Source organism: Bufo bufo, chromosome 6 (genome assembly GCF_905171765.1).
Source record: "Bufo bufo chromosome 6, aBufBuf1.1, whole genome shotgun sequence".
Taxonomy (NCBI): domain Eukaryota; kingdom Metazoa; phylum Chordata; class Amphibia; order Anura; family Bufonidae; genus Bufo; species Bufo bufo.
In genome coordinates this window covers 123,276,599-123,301,801 of record NC_053394.1, presented here as the reverse complement: position 1 = coordinate 123,301,801, position 25,203 = coordinate 123,276,599, and the positions used below count along the sequence as shown (strand labels likewise).

At 45.4% G+C, this 25,203-nt stretch overlaps 1 protein-coding gene across 3 annotated transcripts in view; it reads right to left on the bottom strand.

Moving 5' to 3' along the window:
• Positions 1-25,203, bottom strand: part of LOC121006119 (WASH complex subunit 2A-like) — a 131,883-nt gene that overhangs the window by 71,780 nt on the left and 34,900 nt on the right. For all 3 annotated transcript variants that reach the window (XM_040439047.1, XM_040439049.1, XM_040439048.1), the window contains exons 8-13: positions 21,871-21,963; positions 20,053-20,140; positions 19,896-19,967; positions 19,352-19,476; positions 12,268-12,337; positions 12,118-12,177 (exon numbers count right to left, since the gene is read on the bottom strand). In XM_040439047.1, coding sequence (XP_040294981.1) covers positions 12,118-12,177; positions 12,268-12,337; positions 19,352-19,476; positions 19,896-19,967; positions 20,053-20,140; positions 21,871-21,963 — 508 coding nt within the window. The remainder of the gene's footprint in view (positions 1-12,117; positions 12,178-12,267; positions 12,338-19,351; positions 19,477-19,895; positions 19,968-20,052; positions 20,141-21,870; positions 21,964-25,203) is intronic.

Genomic DNA, 25,203 nt, shown 5'->3' with positions numbered 1-25,203 from the left:
GAGCACCGCTTCCTGTTCATTACACTGCCCATAGTCGCAGAAGTTTTCGGCAGTGCACTTGAATGAAGTTAATACTTATAATTACACTATGCCAACGCTCCAGAGGAGACGATGTGTAGTGTAAAGACCAGGAAGCTGCGCTCACATGGAGGCCCACCTCCTCGTCAAACAGCTGATCAATCAGATATTGATGATAGGCCATCATTAATTGTGCTTCGGGAGGTGACAGACTGCCTTTAAAAAGTCTCAGCTGATAAATCTGGTATGCTCCTAATTAACTTAGTTTACCGCAGCTAAATTCCCAGTGTCAAAAGCGGTGTAAAATCACAAATAATCGTATAAATTTTGTGCTTCTTTGGCTACATAGGGCAGTGGCAGAAGGCAGAAGAAAGTGGTGACAGAGGACCGGAGTTTAATGCTGGGTATTGCCCCAGTTGTTTGCTAAAATCAGTACTGAGAAGATATAGCGCAAGTAAAGTGCCGGAGTCCTCATATTCATGAGCTTCCAGCTCTCTTCGCACCCTGCCGCTGACATATTAGAGCAAATTCAGTGCCGGAATCCACTCAGTCCAGTGCACATGTTTGTGGGTCCTCATATTCATGAGCTTCTGACGCACTCTGTCACTGACTGATCAGCAGACGGCCGGCACTGTAGGGCCAACGTCATTTTGGGGGCTGGGCATGTGGATTCCTCGCTCCCATGCCGAAGCTGAAGCAGAGGGAGAGTGGGCTCTGCCCACTTTTGTATTTAAAGCACCTGGCGGGACGCTGACGGACTGGCTTTCTGCTTGGAGGGACACAGGCTGGGTAAGTGTTGTTTGTCCCTTCTTACAGGGCCTAACCTTCCCCTTTTCCTCATTGGGGTGCCAGAGGTGTCATTATGTCTGAAAACAGTGGGGTTGCGCGGAGACGCAAAAAAGGACCACAGAGAGGCGCCAGAATCCCTAGTGTCTAGGGTTATGGTGGTGTAAAACCCAAAGGTAGAGGCTTATGTTTTTAGGTGCGCAAAAGCTGCGTGGCAATGTGAACACACTCACCAGATATTACAGTTGGTTGGTATATGATAGGTAAATGGTAGTAAAAACAAAATCAAAATGGCGATAATAGACAAATATAAAATGAAGGTATAAAATCAAAATTTTAGTGACTCACTTCACCCAGGAGGGTAATGTGGGATAAAGCTCAAGACACCCACATCACACCTCCTGCGCCTGGATCGCCAGTAGAGTCTCAGACACGAACAGTGATCACTCAGGAATCCTTGTTCTTTCTTTTAGTCTTTTATTCCAAAGCCAGGGTGGGCGAGTGAGGAGCAGATAATGCTTCAAAGCAGACCCTGACGGCCCTTCCCTTTACCGGCAGCAGACTTTTTGTTAAGCACCTGGATGAGATCATTTCGGACACTACAGATGGTAAGAGCAGGGGGCCGGTCTAATAGGGCAAAAAAGCGGAAGCCTTTTTTTCGTGCCTTTAGGAGTTTTTCCAGCCTCAAGAGGGCGTCCGACAACTTGGCCACGGATCAGAAGCGCAAACTTTACTTCAAGCCGTGCCCTTCCTGGGGTTCCCGTCAACAGGGCTCCAAGTCCTTTAACCCTAAGGGCTCCAATGCATGACAGACGGCTTCCGGCGCCCTCCGTTCGGGTGAGCGGCCGGCTTCATGTGTTTCGGCATGTTTGGCTGGCTCACGTCTCAGATTTCAAGTCTTCCCCTCCGTCCCGTTTTTTCAGTCGTCTCCTCCGGCCTCTCCCGCAGCCTCTTTTTTTCTGGCAATTCGCACGCTGCTGCAGCAAGGTGCGATTGTTCCGGTTCCTGCGCAAGACCATTTTCAGGGGTTTGACTCCAATCTCTTTGTGGTTCCCAAAAAAGAGGGGACGGACCGTCCCGTTCTGGACCTCAAGGCGCTCAACCGTTTCCTTTGCGTCCGCAGATTCCGGACAGAGGCACTGAGGTCGGTCATTGCGTCCATGGAACAGGGGGAGTACCTGTCCTCGATAGACATCAAGGACGCTTATCTTCACGTGCCCAAATTAGTCAGTCATCAGAGGTTTCTCCGGTTCGCAGTGGGTCCATTTCACTACCAGTGTGTAGCCCTCCCGTTCGGCTTGGCCAAGGCTCCCAGGGTCTTTACGAAGGTTCTGGTGGCAGTCATGGTCCTGCTCCATGCCAGAGGGATTGTGGCGATCCCTTATTTAGACGACATCCTGGTGAAGGGTCAGTGGTTCCAGGGGACGGCGGACAGCTTGAGCATTGTTCTGGAGTGCTTTGGATGGCAGAAGTCTTGTCTTTATCCATCACAGCGGTTAACCTATCTGTGCATGGTACTGGACACTTGTCACGCCAAGGTGTTCTTGCCTCCGTAAAAACTATCCGCTCTCAGTCTTCAGATTCTCCCCTTGTTGCGGCCAGCTCACATTCCCATACGTCGTTGCATGAAGGATCCTGGGCACATGGTCTCTGCCTTCGAAGCAGTTCCCTATTTTCAATTCCATACCAGAACGCTTCAGCGAGCCATTCTGTCCAGATGGGATCGTTCCCCAGCCTCCTTAGATCAGCCAATGCGTCACCTTGCCCCAGTGCGCCAGGCCCTCAGATGGTGGATGGTCTCTCCGATGTTGACGTCAGGTCGCTTGTTCCTCCCTCTCCGTTGGAAGGTGTTAACAACGGACGCAAGCCTCAGGGGGTGGGGGGGTGGGGTACTGTTGAAAAATCTCTCTCTTCAAAGAGTATGGTCACGCGAGGAACGCTCACTTCCAATCAATGTTCTGTAGTTGAGGGTGATTCCGCTCTCTCTGCGACATTGGGCCGACCATCTAAGGGGTGGTCAGGTGCGGGTTCAGTCCGACAACTCCACGGCGGTGGCGTACATCAATCACCAGGGCAGCACTCGGAGCCCAGCAGTCATGCCTGAGACGGCGCTGATTTTCAGCTGGGCGGAGAAACATTTTCCGGCACTGTCGGCAGTTCACATACCCGGCGTCGACAACTGGATCTCAGACTTTCTCAGCCGGAGGAGTCTCGATCCCGGCGAGTGGGCTCTTCACCTGCAGGTCTTTCGGGCCATCTGCAAAATGTGGGGCGACCGGATGTGGATCTCATGCTTCAACAACAAGGTCGAGGACTTCGTCGCACGGTCCAGGGACCCCATGGTTACACTACGTGTTCCCGCCTCTTCCTCTCATTCCACGTCTCCTCCGGAAGATCAGGTCCGAGGGACTGCCCGTCATTCTCGTGGCCTCAGATTGGCCGCGCAGGGTGTGGCACGTGTCCCTAGTCGCCCTTCTCACCAACGAACCTTGGCGTCTTCCTCTTCGGGAGGACCTGCTGTCGCAGGGGCCGATCTTCCACCCGAATTTAGGGTCGCTACATTTAACGGCATGGCTGTTGAAGCCGCTGTACTGAAGGCTCGTGGTTTTTCAGATGCGGTGGTCCAGACCATGATTCGGGCCAGGAAGCCGTCGTCTACCAGAATCTACCACCGAACCTGGAAGTCCTACTTTAGTTGGTGCGAGCGGCGACAGCTGTCTCCCTTTCGCTTTTATTTGCCCCGACTTTTGGCTTTCCTGCAGTCGGGCATGGACTTAGTAAAGTATAAATAGCAGGACGCAGGTTGGCGCAGTAACACCTTACCAGGACACTTGGATGAAGAATACAGGAGCTTCTTCTTAAGCGATTATTCTTTTTTGCCAATATAAAACAATGCGTTTCGGGGGTCTAGAGCCCCTTCATTAGGTCAAAATGACTTGATAAACAAAAAAACATGTAGAACAGGTATTTATACCCTAAAAAAATGCCAAAAGGAGCATCCCTGGACAGCCCAGTGGGAGTGGTGATGCCCCAGGATGTCCCCTCATTTGCATATCATTAAAACATATTCACATTCGAAGTAATCAATCCTATAGCAAGATTAAAACACATAAAGATCGAATACGCCGTAATTCATATGGCTTATATTCAAATATGCTTATTTCTATATGAGATGTAGATAGATTATACGGCTGGCTCAGTGGGGATCACGTGATCGCTAGTGCGGTCACGTGTCCCAGTTGCTAGGGAGCAGAGGACGCTGGTTCAGTGATACAAGGAAAAGAAAAAAAGGAAGGCCCTTCCGGTCATTTGGTCGCTGCTTGGTGCGACTATTTGACCTGGTAACTAGGGAAAGATAGACGCCCTAGTGCTTCTGGTTAGTATGCGTAACCATGTGCGGGTTCACGTGGTCGCTGTATATTGCGACCACGTGACTTAGTTGCTGTAAAACAAGAGACGCTGTTTGCGCTCTCGCTGGAAGCTCCGACTCTCATATTTACCTGGATAGGTCACCTGACCCGTGTTACTATGGAGATTGGAAGACTGCGAGGGAATTCATTTAGGAGCGCCTGTTTCAAAGAAGAAGGAGCTTCACCAGAGGGTGAAAAGGCCTTGGTAGAGGTGTGATTGGGCAACTAAATGGGATTAACTTATATAGATCAGCATTATCATCTGTATGGAAGGAATGCACATCATGGAAAGTGTTATAGGGGATACAATATGGGCAAAAAATGTCTTTATCGTGGATAATATAATACATTAATACACAAAGGCATTATGGCTGGAGTGTAGCTATACAGGGAAACTAAATAATTAGCTTATATAAATCAGCATTTTTATCTATATGGACGGATTCTTATCATAAAAAATGTGTATGAGGATTCCATGCGGACTAAGATTGTATATTTGTCATAAAAAATTATTAAGGGATAATGAAGTTTATTTATATAGAAGACAGTATGTTTAGTATTATTGTTTCAGGACTGAACGTGGAAGAGAGGTTTTTGTATGTATAATACAATATAGCTAGGATAGACTAAATTAGCTGCTATGGCTTAGAGGTTAATTTCAAAAGCCTAATTTAGACAAAATGTGTTCATATTGTGTATCCAGTACATTTCGCAGCGCTTAATGCACTGCACATTTTTCCTTTGGTGGACTGGAATCTGTTCTATGGGTGTAATATTGAACCCTGAGAAGAGTCCCCCATGCGTATTTGCTGCGTACCTGGAAACACTATGCTTTTGAAACAGTTTTTTTTTTTTTTTTACATTAGACCGATGTTTATTTAGTCTGTTTCTAAGTGTTTGTGTGGTCCTACCCACGTACTGTAGGCCACACGGGCACTCCAGGATGTAGATGACGCGAGTTGAATTGCAATCCAAAATGCTTTGTATTTGAAAATATTCCACTTCTTTAGTGTTATTGAATGTAGTCTTCTGACAGATGGTCTTACAGCATTAACACCTCGGATGGCCCCATTTTTTGCTCCCCAATTGTTGGGGTATACTGGTGTTTTAAGTTCCGGTCTCTGACTTTTTCAACTTACTTGGTGCTAGAATATTCTTTAGAGTCCGTGCCCTTCTGTATGTGAGGCGAGGTACTTTTGGGATGATTGAGGTGAGTATTGGGTCCTTTTTCAACAGATACCAATTTTTTATGAGGATTGTTCTAATCCGGTCATGATCCTGGTTATATGTGGTGGTGAAGTTCATATTTAACTCCATCTCTCTTTCTCTTTGAACACAATTTAGGTTCCAGGCATTCCCACTGAGTCAGGTTGGATGCTCATTCCTTGGCTTCCTTTACTACCCCGCTTGGGTATGCTTTTTCACTGAATCTTGTTATAAGGGTTTTACTTTGTTCCTCAAAGTCTATCTCTCGGGTACAATTGCGTCTCACTCTCTGGAACTGATTGAATGGGATATTGTTTTTCCACTTTCTATAGTGGGTGCTTCTGAAATCTAGATAGCTGTTGCTGTCGACGGTCTTAAAATAGGTGCAAGTGAGGATTTCGCTCCCTTCTGTGAATATCTCAAGGTCGAGATACTCGGTTCAATTTTTGTGGTGGGTTCCTGTAAATGATATTCCCCACTGGTTCTTATTAAGGTGTGTGATGAACTTTTCAATGGTGGTGATGTCTCCCTTCCAAATAAAGATCAAATCATCAATATATCTTTGGAAAAAAAATAAGGTTATTGTCCCAAAAATAGGTTTGGTAGATGTGGAATTCTTCAAAGCTCCCCATGAAGAGGTTCGCATAACTCGGGGCAAACCTAGTTCCCATTGCTGTACCCCGTATTTGTTTGTACATTCTATCTTGAAATTGGAACGTATTATGTGTCAGAATATATTTGATGCCATCTAGGATGAAATTCTTCTGCTGTACTGGCATTGTCTGATCTTTACTTAGGAATTCTGATACGCATTGGATTCCCAAGTCATGGGGAATGTTTGAGTACAATGCTGACATGTCTAGAGTAAGCCAGTGGTATGAAGATTCCCATCTGATGTTTTTCAATTCTTTTATAAGAGAGGTGGAGTCTTTGAGGTGCGACTTAAGATTCGTTACATATTTTTGCAAAAAGATGTCTATATAATGCGAAAGATTGCGAGTAATTGATAAAACACCTGAAATGATGGGTCTTCCTGTGGGATTTTTGAGGCTCTTATGGATTTTCAGGAGATTATAATACGTTGCAAGTGTGGAATCTGAGACCATTATATATTCACATTCTTTCTTCCCCAGTACGTCTGCTGCTGATTTGACGAGGGACTCGAACTCCTTTTTATCTTCTTGAGAGGGATGCATTTCAAGGGGGATATAATATTCGATGCCGGATATTCGGCTTCCTTGATATAGTCTTCCTTATTCTGTATGACTATACCTCCCCCCCCTTATCTGCATTGCGAATAACAATACCTTTATTATCTTGGAGTTTTTTTAAAGCTGATTTTTCATATGGTTTTAAAAATTTGATTTTTTTTGGTCCTTTCATGTTGATTTTGTGGAATTCATCAGATACGATCGCGTAAAAGGTGTCAAAGGTCCTTTATGGTGTATTGGATAGAAGTTTGATGGGGGCTTGAGACCAGATGGTATACCTAAAGGATGTTGACTTTTCTCATCGGCTTGAAATGTCTTTTTATCGTCAGCTTCTTGACGAATTTGTTCAGGTCCAAAAAAAGATCAAACTCATTTATTTTAGAGATTGGACAAAAGGATAGACCCTTTTTTAACAGAGAGATTTCGTGCTTGGTTAGGTTGTAAGAGGAAAGGTTGAAGATACCTGAAGCTTTGGATTTTGGGGTGATAGTATAGTTTCCCCCTAGCATCTTCGTTTTGTTTTTATTCTTGTTCCTGCCACCTCTGCAGCCTTTTCTGTATTTTTTCTTTTTGTTGGTTTCGGTCCCAATGGTTGGAAATAATTTGAGATTCTCGTGGTCCGAGGACTCTCTAAAACAGGGCATATTGCAGTGGGGGTGATCTTTGGGGGTAGGGCTAAAAAAGAAAAACAGTTGAGGATGTACCAGCCAATGGGTAACATTCTAAAATATTAGCACCTATACTGAAATCTTCAGATTACCCCATTTGAAAATTCGCTGATCCTATTCGAATCGGTTCCAGGTGTGTGTTTGAGAGGGGTTGGTACTTGGGGGTTTGGAGGTGAGTAATGGTTGTGTGCAGTTGATAAGGAATCTGCTTCCAAATCTGATATCTCTGATAGGACTAAAGATGTTATTGTGGATTCAGAGGGCGAGTTGGGATATACGGAGAACTGGGTTGCTGATAAATCTAATGATGCACAGGTTGACAGGATATCTTCACCGAAAGAGGTCAAAAGGGGATTTTTAGTAATAGTAGGTATTGGGGTCATTTTGCTAGTTTCAATGTTTGTAGCGAAGGATAATAAGGGGGTATGAAATTCCATGCTAGATGTATCCACAATATTCTCTTTTAATCCGATGGAAGGGGTATTTGTTTTTGTAACTAGAGTGGAAGTACTATGCGTAGTACTAATAGTATCAGATAGACAAATCTTTTTTGATGGGGTACTATTTTTAATAGTTGGTTGAAATGGGCCCCTGCAAGAACTGGACTTCCTATTCAGGGTGTGTGGCTTTGATGAAAATTGAGCATGTGGACCCCTACGTCTATGGCTATTAATATTTGTATGACCCCTTTTTTCATGAATGTGTAACGTATTAGCTTTCTTAGGGAAGTATTTAGTTGGTCTTACAGTTTGAGGGGTATCGACAACTGGTGTATGGATATTGGGCATGGCCTTAGGGCTGGCTCTCAGCTCTCTCAAAAGGGCAAGTGTCGGCTCTCTCCATTCTTTTTCAGCGGAATTTAGCTTCGCTTTCGGCGGTTCGGACTTTTCTGCAGGGGGTGGCACATGCTGCGTCCCCTTTCTGTCCTCCGTTGGATCCTTGGGATCTTAATCTAGTGCTCAACGCTCTCCAATCTTCTCCGTTTGAGCCTTTGCAGCAGGTGCCGCTGCGCTTCCTGTCTTATAAGGTGGCTTTTTTTGGTTGCAATTACTTATATCCGTAGAGTGTCGGATCTCGCGGCTCTGTCATGTCGGTCGCCCTTCCTGATCCTCCATCAGGATAAGGTGGTCCTTCGCCCTGTGCAGTCCTTCCTGCCGAAGGTGGTGTCGGCATTCCATCTAAAGGAGGAGATTATTCTCCCTTCATTTTGTCTGGGCCCGTCTCATCCTCGGGAGCAGTCGCTCCATACCCTGGATTTAGTATGAGCCGTTCGGGTTTATCTGTCCCAGACAGCATCTTTCAGGTGGACGGATTCCCTGTTCGTGATTCCAGGGGGGCCGAGACGAGGGCTGGCAGCGTCAAAGACTTGCATTTCTCGATGGATTAGTTTGGCTATTGTGGAAGCATACCACATTAAGGACCGGACCCCGCCCTTCCGGGTGACTGCTCATTTGGCCCAGTCAGTGGGGGCCTATTGGGCAGTGCATCACAAGGCTTCGGGCCTTCAGGTGTGCAAGGAGGCTACCTGGTCGTCTTTGCATACTTTTTCCAAGTATTATAGAGTGCACACCTTTGCATCTGCTGACGCGTCTCTGTGGCGTACAGTTTTGCAGATGGCAGTTCTCTGATTGACGGAAGGGGTTGCTTGTTATGCCCAACCTTGGGGACTGCTCTGTAATGTCCCATGGTCAAGCCTGTGTCCACTAATGAAGCGGATGCCTGTGTCCCCCAATGAGGCGGATGAGAAAACTAGATTTTTGTACTTACCGTAAAATCTGTTTCTCTTCCGTTCATTGGGGGACACAGTTCCCACTCATTCTCTTGTTTAAAGGGCCTGTGTGGTTCTGGGTTTGTACATAGTGTGATTTTCTTGTTGTCTGGCTTCTCCTACTGCTTTTGCACTAAGGCTGGGTTCACACTTGAGCGTTTTACAGCGCGTTCAAACGCGCTGTAAAACGCTCAACACATGAAAACCAATGCTTCCCTATGGCCCTGGTTCTCACTTGAGCGTTTTACAGCGCGTTTGAACGCGCTGAAAAACGCCCTACGCTCAAACAAGTTCTTGAGCTTCTTTGGGGCGTTTTGACGCGCGTTTGTGGCCATAGGACACTGCAGTCAATCACACAAACGCGCGTCAAACGCGCGTTTACTATAGCAAAAAACGCACATAAAAACGCGCGACAAAAACGCGCGTTAAACGCGCATATATAATATGCTCAAGTGTGAACCCAGCCTAAGTGATTTAGCTTAGTCCCTGTAGGAAGAGCATAGTTGAAGAGGGAGGAGCTCATACTTTGTGTGCTTAGTGTCCGCCTCCTAGCGGCAACAGCTATACCCATGGTCAAGGCCTGTGTCCCCCAATGAACGGAAGAGAAACAGATTTTACGGTAAGTACAAAAATCTAGTTTTCCCAGACAAAATTCTAATGACAACATGTCCTCATGTTTACCATGTGCTGTATGATTATGGAGACCTTATGTGCATTCATGTTCACACATACGCACATTTTCGCTAGTATTCAAGCAAAGTAGGATAAAGATATTCGTGGTAAGGACATAGGAACAAAATAATTACAAATAACGTCACTATAAGGGTCCATTCACACGTCCGTTTTTTCTTTCCTGATCTGTTCCGTTTTATGCTGAACAGATCTGGACCAGTTCTGTACCCATTAATTTTCAATGGGTCCTGGAAAAAATCGGACAGCACAATGTGTGCTGTCCGTTTCCGTTGTTCCGTTCCGCATGTCCGAAAAAATATAAAACTTGTCCTATTCTTTTCTGCAAAAATCGGATCCTGGTACAAAGTCAATGGATCTCCAAAAAACGGAAGACATTCGTATGTCAGCCGTTTTATGCGGATTCCGTTCCTGGAAATTCAATTTTTATTTTATAAACTTTTATTCACTTTTTTTTTTTCATTTTTTTTTTCAAAGAAATCCAAACAACTTTATTTGCTTATTGAAATTTATACATGTTTCCGTTTTTTGCGGATCCGCAAAAAACGGATGACATACGGAAACATTTTCAGGAACAACGGATCCGCAAAAAACGGACCGAAAATCGGGATATAGAAAAATACTGCCGTGTGAATGTAGCCTAAGGGTAAGTTCACACAGGACCTGATCTTCTGTGTAAAAATCAGCATGAGTTAAAGGCGTATATGTTGCAGATGTTGCTCCGGATTTGGGTTAAATCCATGGTGGAAACCAGCAGCATAAATGTTATTCAGCAGCATGTGGATAACATGTAAAATATAAGAAAAAGAACTGGATCGCACATCCTCAATACTATGCTTTTATCTAACTGCTTCTCAGCATAATTTACATTGCTTCTCAGTGCAATTTATCGTATACCTACCCCTATGCTGCATGCTATACATGAGGCAATAGTATACAATTTGATCACTCACTCACCACGACAAGGTTTCCTCTTTGAATGGGACCCTATTCTAAATTTGGCGCAGTGCTGCACGGCGACCACCGACGCCGCAGCACCGCACCAGCAGGCCCCAGCAGTCAAACAGCACCCCCGCTGTCTGGCAAAGCCACCCTGGCATTGGGCCCCACCAACCCACCAGCACAGCACCGAAGCAACAATGGCCGCTGTGCAGTACTGCACGATGTGAACCGGTGTGGAACTCACCTTATCACATACTCTCAGGAACTCCAACTGAGAGGTAGGAATTTATACCCTTATGCAGATTCCTGCTAATAAAAAGCACCTGGGCCGAATGGGGAGTTGTACTGATACCAGGGGGAAAAAGAGCATAGATTCTACAATACATGTAAAATATAAGAAAAAGAACTGGATCGCACATCCTCAATACTATGTTTTTTTCTAATAACTGCATCTAAGCATAATTTACATCGCTTCTCAGCGCAATTTATCGTATACCTCCCCCTATGCTGCATGCTATACATGAGGCATTAGTGTACAATTTGATCAAAAAGCATAGGCCCACTCACCGCGACAAGGTTATATAGCATGCAGTATAGGGGCCGTACACCAAATATTGCGCTGAGAAGCAGTTATAGATCAAAGCAAAGTATGCGGATGTGCGATCTAATTCTATTTTTTCTTTTTTTTTTATCAGGCATGTGGATAACATTTGCTAAAATTTCTTCCATTTTGCTGGTTGTGTACTATGCAAATCTAAAGTGTTCCTGTCCGATCTGGATGTCTCCTAAAAGTCAGATAAAAGGAGGAACCTGGCCGCTTAAGTTCTAGACCCAGATGTGGTTATCGCTGGATCTATAAGGCTACTTTCACACTAGCGTTCGGAGCGGATCCGTCTGATGTTTCATCAGACGGATCCGCTCCTTTAATGCAGACGTTCGCATCCGTTCAGAACGGATCCGTCTGCATTAAAACTTAGAAAATTTTCTAAGTGTGAAAGTAGCCTGAGCGGATCCGTTCAGACTTTACATTGTAAGTCAATGGGGAACGGATCCGCTTGAAGATTGAGCCATATGGTGTCATCTTCAAGCGGATCCGTCCCCATTGACTTACATTGTAAGTCTGGACGGATCCGCTCGCCTCCGCACGGCCAGGCGGACACCCGAACGCTGCAAGCAGTGTTCAGGTGTCCGCTCGCTGAGCGGAGGCTGAACGCTGGCAGGCGGATGCATTCTCAGTGGATCCGCCTCCATTGAGAATGCATTGCTGCCAGACGGATGCGTTCGGGGCCGCTCGTGAGCCCCTTCAAACGGTGCGCACGAGCGGACACCCGAACGCTAGTGTGAAAGGAGCCTAAGACCGCTCATAGCTCCACCGTCTTCTGATCCAGTACATGTATTAAGTATATATAAGTTCATACCTGGGAAAAGGGAAACTCCTCCATAGGGCGGTTTCTTTTTCACATCTGATGGGAAGGTTTCTGCAGTGTAGACAGATTTATTAAACCACACATTTTGAACACTGCAATGTGACAGCATTTTAATAGACCTGAACCAACAGCACTTTGTACCTGGTCTTGCTACAGGAGCTGCTTCTGCCATCCTGGGCTCCTTCTTCTGGACATCAGAGAACAGGTCGCCCTGGAGCCAACAAGAAACAGAAAATGGTTTACACATCAGTCGGAAGAATACACCAAGCCAGATAGACAAATTAAAACAAACAGCAGCAGAATTTTTTAAACATAATATATCCCCCATAAAATCATAAAAGATCTTTAACCCCTTCACGCAACATCGCGTACATGTACGTGGGGGAATGTGGTGCCTCACCGCATCCCACGTGATCGGCTTTCTCTGTCAGCGCAGGGAGCGAAGCGCTGAAGGTTCAGTGAAGCCGGCGTGCTGGGGTTGCTAGGGAACTGCATCGGAGCTCTGACCCGCCCGCGATCGCTGTGATTGGTCCCTCTGCAGTATTGGACAAATCACAGCGCATCGGGGCAGGTAAGGGGGGGGGTTAGGGAGGGACTATGTGCTTCTCCTTCTCTGATCGTCCCAATTCCTGTCAGTGAAGCGATCAGAGCAGGAGATAGTGTGAAATGCTCTACATTAATACCTACCAGATCGAATTAACCCCTTTTGTGCCGAAAAGCTGCTTCTGTGCCCCAATCAGTGACACAGATCAGTTCTGTGCCTCATCAACAGCCTGTCGTCTGTCATCTGTAGTCAGTTCTGTGCCTCATCCCCTGCTTCGTACATAATTAACCCCTTCAGTACCGATTTGCCACTCTTCTGTGCCTGATTTGCCCCAGTCAGTGAGATTAGTCCTGTCCAGTCCTGTCATCATCACCTCATCCAGACATCTGTCACTACTGTCCGTCCGTTAAGACAACTGTCGGCCCGTCAAGACACCTGTGACTCCAGCCTGTCGGCCCGTCAAGACACCTGTGACTCCAGCCTGTCGGCCCGTCAAGACACCTGTGACTCCAGCCTGTCGGCCCGTCAAGACACCTGTGACTCCAGCCTGTCGGCCCGTCAAGACACCTGTGACTCCAGCCTGTCGGCCCGTCAAGACACCTGTGACTCCAGCCTGTCGGCCCGTCAAGACACCTGTGACTCCAGCCTGTCGGCCCGTCAAGACACCTGTGACTCCAGCCTGTCGGCCCGTCAAGACACCTGTGACTCCAGCCTGTCGGCCCGTCAAGACACCTGTGACTCCAGCCTGTCGGCCCGTCAAGACACCTGTGACTCCAGCCTGTCGGCCCGTCAAGACACCTGTGACTCCAGCCTGTCGGCCCGTCAAGACACCTGTGACTCCAGCCTGTCGGCCCGTCAAGACACCTGTGACTCCAGCCTGTCGGCCCGTCAAGACACCTGTCACTCCAGCCTGTCGGCCCGTCAAGACACCTGTGACTCCAGCCTGTCGGCCCGTCAAGACACCTGTGACTCCAGCCTGTCCGCCCGTCAAGACACCTGTGACTCCAGCCTGTCCGCCCGTCAAGACACCTGTGACTCCAGCCTGTCGGCCCGTCAAGACACCTGTGACTCCAGCCTGTCGGCCCGTCAAGACACCTGTGACTCCAGCCTGTCGGCCCGTCAAGACACCTGTGACTCCAGCCTGTCGGCCCGTTAAGACACCTGTGACTCCAGCCTGTCGGCCCGTCAAGACACCTGTGACTCCAGCCTGTCGGCCCGTCAAGACACCTGTGACTCCAGCCTGTCCGCCCGTCAAGACACCTGTGACTCCAGCCTGTCCGCCCGTCAAGACACCTGTGACTCCAGCCTGTCCGCCCGTCAAGACACCTGTGACTCCAGCCTGTCCGCCCGTCAAGACACCTGTGACTCCAGCCTGTCCGCCCGTCAAGACACCTGTGACTCCAGCCTGTCCGCCCGTCAAGACACCTGTGACTCCAGCCTGTCCGCCCGTCAAGACACCTGTGACTCCAGCCTGTCCGCCCGTCAAGACACCTGTGACTCCAGCCTGTCCGCCCGTCAAGACACCTGTGACTCCAGCCTGTCCGCCCGTCAAGACACCTGTGACTCCAGCCTGTCCGCCCGTCAAGACACCTGTGACTCCAGCCTGTCCGCCCGTCAAGACACCTGTGACTCCAGCCCGTCCGCCCGTCAAGACACCTGTGACTCCAGCCCGTCCGCCCGTCAAGACACCTGTGACTCCAGCCCGTCCGCCCGTCAAGACACCTGTGACTCCAGCCCGTCCGCCCGTCAAGACACCTGTGACTCCAGCCTGTCCGCCCGTCAAGACACCTGTGACTCCAGCCTGTCCGCCCGTCAAGACACCTGTGACTCCAGCCTGTCCGTCCGTCAAGACACCTGTGACTCCAGCCTGTCCGTCCGTCAAGACACCTGTGACTCCAGCCTGTCCGTCCATCAAGACACTTGTGACTCCAGCCTGTCCGTCCATCAAGACACCTGTGACTCCAGCCTGTCCGTCCATCAAGACACCTGTGACTCCAGCCTGTCCGTCCATCAAGACACCTGTGACTCCAGCCTGTCCGTCCATCAAGACACCTGTGACTCCAGCCTGTCCGTCAATCAAGACACCCGTCACTAAAGTTTGTCCGTTCAATAAAGACACCTGTCACTCCAGCCAGTCCGTCCATCAAGACACCTGACACTCCAGTCTGTCCGTTCAATAAAGACACCTGTCACGCCAGCCTGTCCGTCCATCAAGACACCTGTCACACACTCCCAAGTTACATAAAAAAAATAAAAAAATAATCGTAGATGTGCCATCCTCCTGTGTGTATATATTCGTGTCCTGTGCTTGAGTGGCACCATTCTGTAAAATATAAGTCTCTTATGCCCCATGTGGATTTGTGCCATCTAATACTGTAAAATAATACATTACTTAACCCCTTTTCTGCCCCAGTAAGGAGGATATTGGCACTACTCTGTGCCCCATACTAGACCCCTGGCTCATCGCCAGCCATCTGTGCTACCTGTGACACCTGTCAATAATTTCCAAGTGACTCAGGGAGTTTTTATCCTATCCTAAAGGATATACAGTATTTTAGTCTGCTGTTCTATTTAAAAAAAATATATATATATAAAAAAGACAAAAAAAAAATCTACGTTAGTTTACAGTTTAGGGTAAAATGACTAAACGGCTTTTCACAGCCGAAGAGGCATATGCCGTACTTTTTAAGGACACTGACTCCAACAGTGGAGATGAAGTGACATTTTTAGTTTCATCTTCCTCAGATGATTCATCTAATGATGAACCCCCTCGTAGGCGTCCTAGGGGTAGTGCGCAGTCGCAGCCCCGTACAAGTGACTCTTCATGGATCCCCGCAGATAACTATGTGCCCCAGGTGCCTGAATTTACAGCCACTCCAGGCATCAATGTAGATACAACAGGTTTCAGTGAAATTCATTTTTTCCAATTATTCTTCACTGATGACCTAATTAACTTGATGGTGGAACAAACAAATATATATGCAGAGCAATTTATTGCCTCCCATCCAGACAGTTATCTCTCAAGGCCCCGCAAATGGACCCCTACTAACACGACTGAAATGCAAAGGTTTTGGGGACTTCTCCTAAGCATGGGCATTATAAAAAAAACAACAATACGTTCGTATTGAAACAAAGATATTTTATATCACACCCCTCTTTACTGTCTTGCCATGCCCCGGGCCCGTTTCGAAGCTCTTCTAAGATTCCTACACTTCAGCAATAATAATGAATGCCCACCCCCAAGCGACCCCAGTTATGACAGACTCTTTAAAATTAGGCCAGTGATTGACCACTACAATTCCAAAGTTGGTCAAGTATATACCCCCCAAAAAATGTCTCTCAGTGGATGAATCATTGGTCCACTTCAAAGGCCGATTACATTTCCGCCAGTAACTGCCCAATAAAAGGGCTAGGTATGGTGTGAAGTTGTATAAGGCCTGTGAAAGTGTATTCGGGTATACACTGGGCTTTCGTATTTACGAGGGAAAAGATTCCAAAACGGAGCCACCCGATTGTCCACCGGTTCTGGGTATAAGTGGAAAGGTAGTATGGGATTTAGTCCACCCCCTGCTGGACCACGGATACGATCTGTATTTGGACAACTTTTACAATAGTGTCCCTCTCCTGAAGTGCCTTGGTGCCAGAGGCATAGGCACATGTGGCACAATTAGAAGAAATCAAAAAGGGCTCCCTAAATCCTTTATAGATCAGACAGTGCGTCGTGGGGAAAGCAGGGCTGTTTGCTCAGAAAATTTGATGCTGCTAAAATACAAGGACAAACGGGATGTTCTTGTGTTGACTACCCTCCATGCAGATCAGTCCACCCCAGTCCCAGTCCGAGGAACCACAGAGCAGAACATCAAGCCTGTGTGTATCCAGGATTACAACAAGTTCATGGGTGGAGTGGATCTTTCAGACCAGGTACTACAGCCCTACAGTGCCTTAAGAGGGGGGACCTTCTTGGAATCTCAGGAAAACAAATAATAAAAAAATAGATTTTTGACGTTCAGGAAGGAGAGGGCAGTTTTTCATCCAGCAGTGCTTCTGGGGTATCAAGAATATACGTGGGCAGCATTTCCCTGGAGTACTTCCGACCCCAAAAAAGGTGTCGAGTTTGCTCGGTTAAAGGGATTAGGAAAGACACCACTCACTACTGTCAGACCTGCCCCTCTAAACCGGGCCTCTGCATTGGAGAGTGCTTTCAAGTTTAGCACACCTCCACTGATATCCATTAAGTCCATTTCACTAATTTCTTAATTAATCCATGGCAAGATATTTTCAGTTGAGCATTTTTCCATTTGGCAATCCAATAATAGCTCCCACCAAAAAAAATAAAAAAAATAAAATAAAATAAAAACCTTAAAAATTCCCATTATACCCCTAGATTAATACATTGAAAGGTGTCATTTTATTAAATGAGGCAATTCTTCAATTTCCTTTTATGTTCTGGCACCCCTAGAGCCTCATTTTTGCGGTTTTCACTGTTGGGGTGCCTCAGAGTGTTTTCAAATGCGACATGGTGCCTGAAAATTATTCCAGCGAAATCTGCCTTCCAAAAGCCACACGGTGTTCCTCCCATTCTGAGCCCCGCTGTGTGCTCATACAGCACTTTACAACCACATATGGGGTGTTGACGTACTCAGAAGAAAATGGGTAATAGGTTATGGGGTGCATTTTCTCCTGATACCCCTTGTTAAAATGAAAAATTTGGGCCTAAAGCGAGATATTCTTGAAATTTTTCATTTTCAGTGCCAAGTCTTTCTAAATTCTATGAAACGGCTATTGGGCCAAAGTGCTCAGTGCACCCCTTGAAAAATTCCTTGGGGGGTGTATTTTCCATAATGGGGTCACTATTTTTTTTTTTTCACTGTTGGGGTGCCTCAGAGTGTCTTCAAATGCAACATGGTGCTTGAAAATTATTCCGGCGAAATCTGCCTACCAAAAGCCACACAGTGTTCCTCTCATTCTGAGCCCCGCTGTGCCCCCATATAGCACCACATATGGGGTGTTTCTGTAAACTTAAGAATCAGGGTAACAAATATTGAGGTTTATATGAGGAAAAATCTGCAAAAAAAGTGAAATTTTAAAAATTCACCTCCATTTTCCATTAATTCTGGTGGAACACTTGAAGGGTTAACAACGTTTGAATACCTTGAGGGGTGTAGTTTCTAAAATGGGGTCATTTTTGGGTGGTTTCTATTATATAAGCCTCACAAAGTGACTTCAGACATGAACTGGTCCTTAAAAAGTGGGTTTTGGAAATGTTCTGAATTTCTTTTTAAATTTGCTTCTAAACTTCTAAGCCTTCTAACATCCCAAAAAAATAAAATAACATTTACAAAATGATGCAAACATGAAGTAGACATGTGGTAAATGTAAAGTAATAACTATTTTGTAAGTTACCACTGTCTGTCAGAGAACCAGAGAAATTAAAATTTAGAAAACTGCAAATTTTTCCAAATTTTCTGTAAATTTTGGAATTTTTTATAAATAAAGGTGAAACACATTGACTCAAATTTACCACTAACATGAAGTACAATATGTCACGAGAAAACAATCTCAGAATCGCTTATATAAGTAAAAGCGTTCCAGAGTTATTACCACATAAAGTGAAACATGTCAGATTTGCAAACTGTGGCTTGGTCCTTATGGTGAAAACTAGCTTGGTCTTGAAGGGGTTAAGGGAAATTGACTCTTCAGTATTTTGGAACCCAAGATATAAAGAAAAATATGCCCCCGTGGTGATAATAGTTGCTGGTAGAGCTGGTCTAGGTCGCAGCTCTGCCGTGCCAGGGAGCACCTGGTAGTCATTTCACTGACGGGTTCAAAAGGCAGCAGCGTTGCCCCTGCCTCTACTCACTACACACTGCTCACTAAGCACTTAGTAGGCTGCAAAGAAAAGAGAAGGAAACATGTATCAACCTCCTTAAGGTCTCTGACAGCTGAGGAACTGAAGCAGGAGCTTAAAACCTGCACCATACGTTTATAATGCACAGGTTTAAAGTTCAGGACAACCCAAAGTCATAGTAAAGGGTCGCAAACTTTTCCCAAAACTTTTGATATGTCATAGAGACATATCAAAAGTTTCGATTAGTGGGAACCTGAACGCTGAGACCCCCACAATCCCTAGAACAAGGGGAGAGAAGCATGTGGACAACGCGCTCTCTCTCCTTGCTGCACAAGACAGGCTCCATAGAAGTCTATGGGCCCATCTCGACTCCATCCTCTGTAGCAAGGTGAGAGAGCGTACTATCAGAACGCTTCTCTCCCCTCGTTCTAGTGATTGTGACGTTTTCAGCGATCAGATTCCCACAGAACAAAACTTTTGATGTGTCTCTATGACATTAAAAGTTTTGAGAAAGGTTAGTGATCCTTTAAATGATTTTTTTCTTACAATGTTTATTAACCTCAGCATAGTCCAACAGTTAAGCTGCCCTTTAAATTTTGGTTTACTATACATTGATGCTATGTTTGACACACACCGGGTATAAAAAGTTGGTCAACCCATAACAAACTAAATGAAATACTTCACTGGGAATACCGGGGTACGTTCACATCCAGCAGATCTGTTGCAGACATTTCAGTGACCGTTCCATTTTTCTGAATGGAACTTGCAGAAATCCATGTATTTGATGCATTCACAGAAATGAAACAGATTTTTGGTCAGAACAATTCACCAACCTCTCCTCCATCATCTTCATCGTCATCATCAAAAAGCCCCTTGCCTCCACTGAACAGTCCTCCTTTATTGCCGAAGAAATCTTCATCTGTAAGTTTGGGAGGCTTAAAAATATCATCCTCTTCGTCTTAAAATGGAAGATAGACACATTTCATGAAATTCAAAGAATGTAAAATATGTGATATATGAATTTTTAAACTTGAATGCTGCTAAAAGGGGTTATCCCACTAACAACCCCTACCCAAAGAATGGGGGATAAGTATCCGATGGCTGGGGTCTGATCCCCAGAGGTTACAAGAATGGATGTTTCGGAGTGTCCGATGAGAACGAAGTAGAAGGGTGTATGTGTAACTACAACAGCCTCATAGAAGCGAATGAAGTGTTAGTCCCCACCACTCCATTTTCATAGGGCACTCCGGGACCTCCATTCTCGTGATCTTTGGCGGTGCCAAAAGTCAGACACCCAGTGATCAGATACATATCCCCTATTGTGTGGACAGGTGATAAGCCTGGTCAGTGAGAGATCTCCTTTAAAGACCATCTTACCATCAGAGGGAAGATTCCGCACTTCTCTAGTCTCCTTCTCTTTTTTGCTTTTGACTTCAATAGATGATATAGCTAAAATGATTTAAAAAAAAAAAAAAAAAACATTAGAAAACAATTTCTACTCAGACTGGTAAAGAGAAGACTTATTTCAACATACAGGGCTGATCTGTCTCCTGCCGTTTTGGAATTTCTGATTGTATGCGTGCTGCTAATTCATCAGCAAAGGATCTTGTTCTCGTCTTGATCTGAAAGTAAATATGAAAAAAAAAATCAGTCACTGTAATAATTTTATTATACTATAACGAGATATGCTTTAGGTAAAATTAAACCTATCACTAATATGGCATTCTAATGTAATATTCATGGGCTAAAATGATATACAAGTGTTTCATTTTATGTTGTCTTATCTGATTTTTTGAGTCAGAGTTCCTAATCTGGAGTCGCTTTACACAACTATTGAGTTAAGGAAATTTTCTGAGACAATAAAAATATAGAAAAAATATCCATATGTGTGTTCTGAATGCTCAGCAGGTGATACCACCACAGATTAGAGGTAGTTATTTCTCATTTTCATTAGTTATGCCCAGTTCTGTGCCGCACATTTGTTTTGATGCTGGCAGGGCTTGCAGCGGGCAGGATTACTATGTAAAGAAATGCAGTTCCAAGATTTCTATCCCCTCTTACAGCTGACTGCATGCCTCTCCAACACAAGGTGAAATACTGCTGTAATTACTCACGTGCAACACAGCTCTGCTGTTCTATTGTTTACAGTGGGAGTCAAAAGAAAAGATAGGGAGTGTGGTGATGTGACTGCATTGAGAATGGCTTACAGAGGCAGTTCAGCTACCAACACCACATTAGTAAGTGATGGATCTTAATTTACATAAACCATGCAAAACCCATGGCTGCCTAGTCTTAAAGGGGTCCTGCAGTTTGTTTAAACTGATGATCTATTCTCTGGATAGATCACCAGCATCTGATCGGCGGGGGTCCGACACCCGGGACCCCCGCTGATCAGCTGTTTGAGAAAGCGCTGCGGCCTTCTCACTGTTTACCGCAGGCCTTGTGACGTCACGACTAGTATCAACTGGCCTGGACGGGGCTAAGCTCCATTCAAGTGAACAGAGCTTAGCCGCGCCCAGGCCAGTTGATACTAGTCGTGACGTCACTGGGCCAGCGGTAAACAGTGAAAAGGCCGCGGCGCTGCTGGAGCGCCGCTACCTTCTCAAACAGCTGATCGGCGGGAGTCCCGGGTGTCGGACCCGCGCCGATCAGATGATCTATCCAGAGGATAGATCATCAGCTTAAACAAACTGCAGAACCCCTTTAATGATAAAAGGGGTTTTCCAGGACGTTAATATTTGATCGGTTAGCCTAAGGATAGACCTTCAGCATCAGATTGGTGAAGGTCCAACTCCTGGCACCCTCCAGCTACATTTGCGCTTTAATGTTTACTAGACACAGCGCCATACAGCTAGCAGAGGCTGTGCCAGGTACTACAGCTCAGTCCAATTCAAGTGAATGAGATTGAGCTGATTGCTGTGGGTTTTAGGGGTTAAACCCCAACCAAGATGATATTGATGGTCTAACCTATCACAATCCCAGGAAACCCCTTGAACTCAATCTGCAGTTAGCTCCTCTTACTGTAAACGCAATGGGGCAGATTTATCAAACTGGTGTAAAGTAGGACTAGCTTAGTTGCCCATAGCAACTAATTAAGATTCCATCTTTCATTTTTCACAGATGCTTTGGAAAATGAAAGATGGAATCTGATTGGTTGCTATGGGCAACTAAGCTAGTCCTACTTTACACCAGTTTGATAAATCTCCCCCAATGTGTCTTTTATATGATTTTAATGAGTATTTTCATGTAAAGTGCAGGTTAAAGGTCTTGCAATAGCATTCCCCATACATTAACAAAGCTGGAGCATTATTTCATAGAACGGTGGCGGAGAGCGATAAGCATGACTTCTTACAGATTTATCATTTTCCTCCTCATCCTCCTTGTCGGAATCGCCAAACAGGTCTGAACCATTATCCTCATCCTCGTCACTCAGAGCTGGGTGGTGCTGTACAAGGTGGAAATAGACATTTTTACATAATGCAAATTCGTTTTCCTAAAGAAACCATATAAGGCTACTTTCACACTGGCGTTTTTGCTTTCCGTTTATCAGATCCGTTCAGGGCTCTCACAAGACGGATCCGTCTTGGCTATGTTAAAGATAATACAAACGGATCCGCTCGGAACAGATGCAGACGGTTGTATTATCTGAACGGATCCGCACCAAACGTGAGCGTGAAAGTAGCCTAATACAGAAATTGTCTTATGTTTGCTCTTAATTTGATTCTAGGAATGGATATAGAAAAAACATTACTTATCACAAGGAGAGAAGACGCCTTTAATAGAACGTAACCCTGTGATCTAAAAGCGGATTTCTGACCACCGGATATGCCATAAATGTCCAATGGTTGGGGACTTCTTTCTGGAGAATGGGGACTCCCATGACCCTCAGGTTGTGTCTCATATTGCCTTCTTCCCCTGCTCACATGATTTACACTGCAGCACTTATTGTGAGAAACCAACCCGAGTGAAAAAGATTATCAGGTAAGTGTCACACATACACTGAGGGGGATCGAGCTCCAATAAGAGGCGTTCCTAAAGTACCACTTTTTTCTAAATGTATTTAAGTCGTCGGAACAGTGTAGGGTGATATTTGTCACTAAATATTTTGAGTACCAATAACCTATTGGAAAAAAAAATCAAAGGTAAAGAGTGTAACATTTATTTCTAGGGGGGGGGGGGGAAGGGGGCTTAGTACGTAGAACAGGTCTGTCTGTGGGTGCCACCATTTCTCCCACCCTTAGTGTTATTATACACACACTTGTATTTTTCGGACTATAAGACCCCCCCCCCCCCCCCCCCCAAGATTTACAGATGTAGCAGGGTTAACACACATGCTTTATGAGACATGTTATCTAACCCTAAATGCAACTAAATGCGTTAAGCAATTGCTTTCCAATGGCTTTTGTTTCAAGATAACGCAATGAGTTTAGGCTACTTTCACACTGGCGTTTTGAATTCCGTTTGTGAGATCCGTTTCAGGGCTCCCACAAACGGTTCAAAATGGATCAGTTCAGACCCAATGCATTCTGAATGGATAAGGATCCGTTCAGAACGCATCTGTTTGGCTCCGTTCCGCCTCCATTCCGCTCTGGAGGCTGCTTGCAGCGTTTTGGTGTCCGCCTGGCGATGCGGAGCCAAACGGATCCGTCCTGACTTACAATGTAAGTCAATGGGAGCGGATCCGTTTTCACTGACACAATATGGTGCAACTGAAAACGGATCAGTCCCCCATTGATTTTCAATGTAAGTCAGGACAGACTTTGTTCTTCATAATGCAAACGGATCCGTTCTGAACGGATATAAGCGTTTGCATTATAGGTGCGGATCCGTCTGTGCAGATACCAGACGGATCCGCACCTAACGCGAGTGTGAAAGTAGCCTAAGAGTGTGTGTGTTACCCCTGCTACATCTGTAGACCACAGAAAACTAGGAAATACACATTCTCTGCTTAGTAAAACTGGTAGCTTACTGAAGTGGACAGGACAAAAATCACTAGCTTTAATAGTCTAGGGTAGAGAGGGTTAATAGTTTACGTCAGCTCCTGTTAACCCTCGTGTGTAATCTTCTGATGATTGAAACAAACACGTGATAGGCGTAAATGTGACTCCTGTCATGTGCATCTCCCGTATTGCTCTGTAGTGTCTCGCCATGCTTGTTCTGCTCTTACTGTTCTTTCTTTTAAGTATTTCTCACTCTCTCAGGACATTATAACAATACACACACACAGCTCTGCTGCATGGCCAGTTCATATACGCACCCAACCCTGCAGCAAACATATTATATACAAACAGCCCAGCAGAACACACGTACTATACACTTAGCACTGCTACAGGCAAAGCAGATACAGTGATCCCTCAAGATACAATGGCCTTAGGATACAATATTTTAAACATATAATGGTCTTTTTGGACCCATCGCAAGTTGAAACCAGATTAAACATACAATGCCTCAGATCCAACCCATCAAGGTCACTCTCTGGTAAAATAGCTGGATTAGTTGCTAGTTAGCAGCTATTTCTGTTATATGTAAGGTTTTACCTGTCTTCGTTATCTGCTTATTCTTCTTCTTTTTTTTTTCAATCAAATCGTTTTTATTATTTAAATAAAATTGGCATATCACAAGACAATTTGCGTCTACAATTTTTCTGAGATTTTCTCCCCTCCACATCTCATATACACAGAATTGTATAAAACATTATCATATGTCCAAATATTTGATACATCTTCTACAGTCATTGTACATAATGAATATACCAATATAAAGACAAAACAGTTACAGAGTTATTTGACTGTTAAAACCCAACAATCCCCCCCCTCCCCCAACTACCAACCCCCCCCCCCCCCCCCCCCAAATCAGAGCATGAATTTTCAAGACCTTTTTATATTACTACATGAGTGTGAGACAACCATTCATTCCACAACTTTTTAAACTTCTGAGGACATCCTCTCCTAACAAACACTCCCCTCTCTAAAGTCAACATTATCATTCACCTTTCTCACAAATTCATCCACAGTTGGCGGACTCCCCTGGATCCACCTAAAGGCAATCAACTTCCTGGCCACATACAATAGTCTCCCAACTGCCACTTTGACCGCCTCTCCCCCACCAATCTCCTTCACATATCCCAGCACACATATCTTGGGGTCCTTCTGCACCCTCAACTCCAGGTTACGATTAATCAAAGTCAACACCTCATCCCAAAAACTACTTAGCACTGGACAAGACCAAAGCATATGAAACAGATCTGCACCTTCCGCCATACATTTTGGACAATTGTCATCAGTTCTAACCCCAATTTTCCGTAAAAACACTGGAGTTTTGTAGACTCTGTGGATGATAAACAATTGTGACAGCTTGCCCTGTTCACTTACAGACACTCTCGGGACTGCCTCCAATATATCTTCCCACTGTTCCTTAGGGATGTCCCCCAGATCCTTTTCCCATTTTCTCATCCTTGTAAGAGGGAATTCTATCAAGAATTTGTCTAAAAGCAGAGTATACACCTGTGAAATCAGACCTCTCTTTCCTCCAGCTGGGAGAACCAGTTTATGGACCACATCCATTTTTGCAATAATGCAACCCTTCCTTATCGTGACATCATAGGCGTGTCTCAGTTGCAAGTATTGATAGAACCACACTTTAGGAATGTTGAATTCCTGCTGTAGGCCTTGAAATGATTTAAATA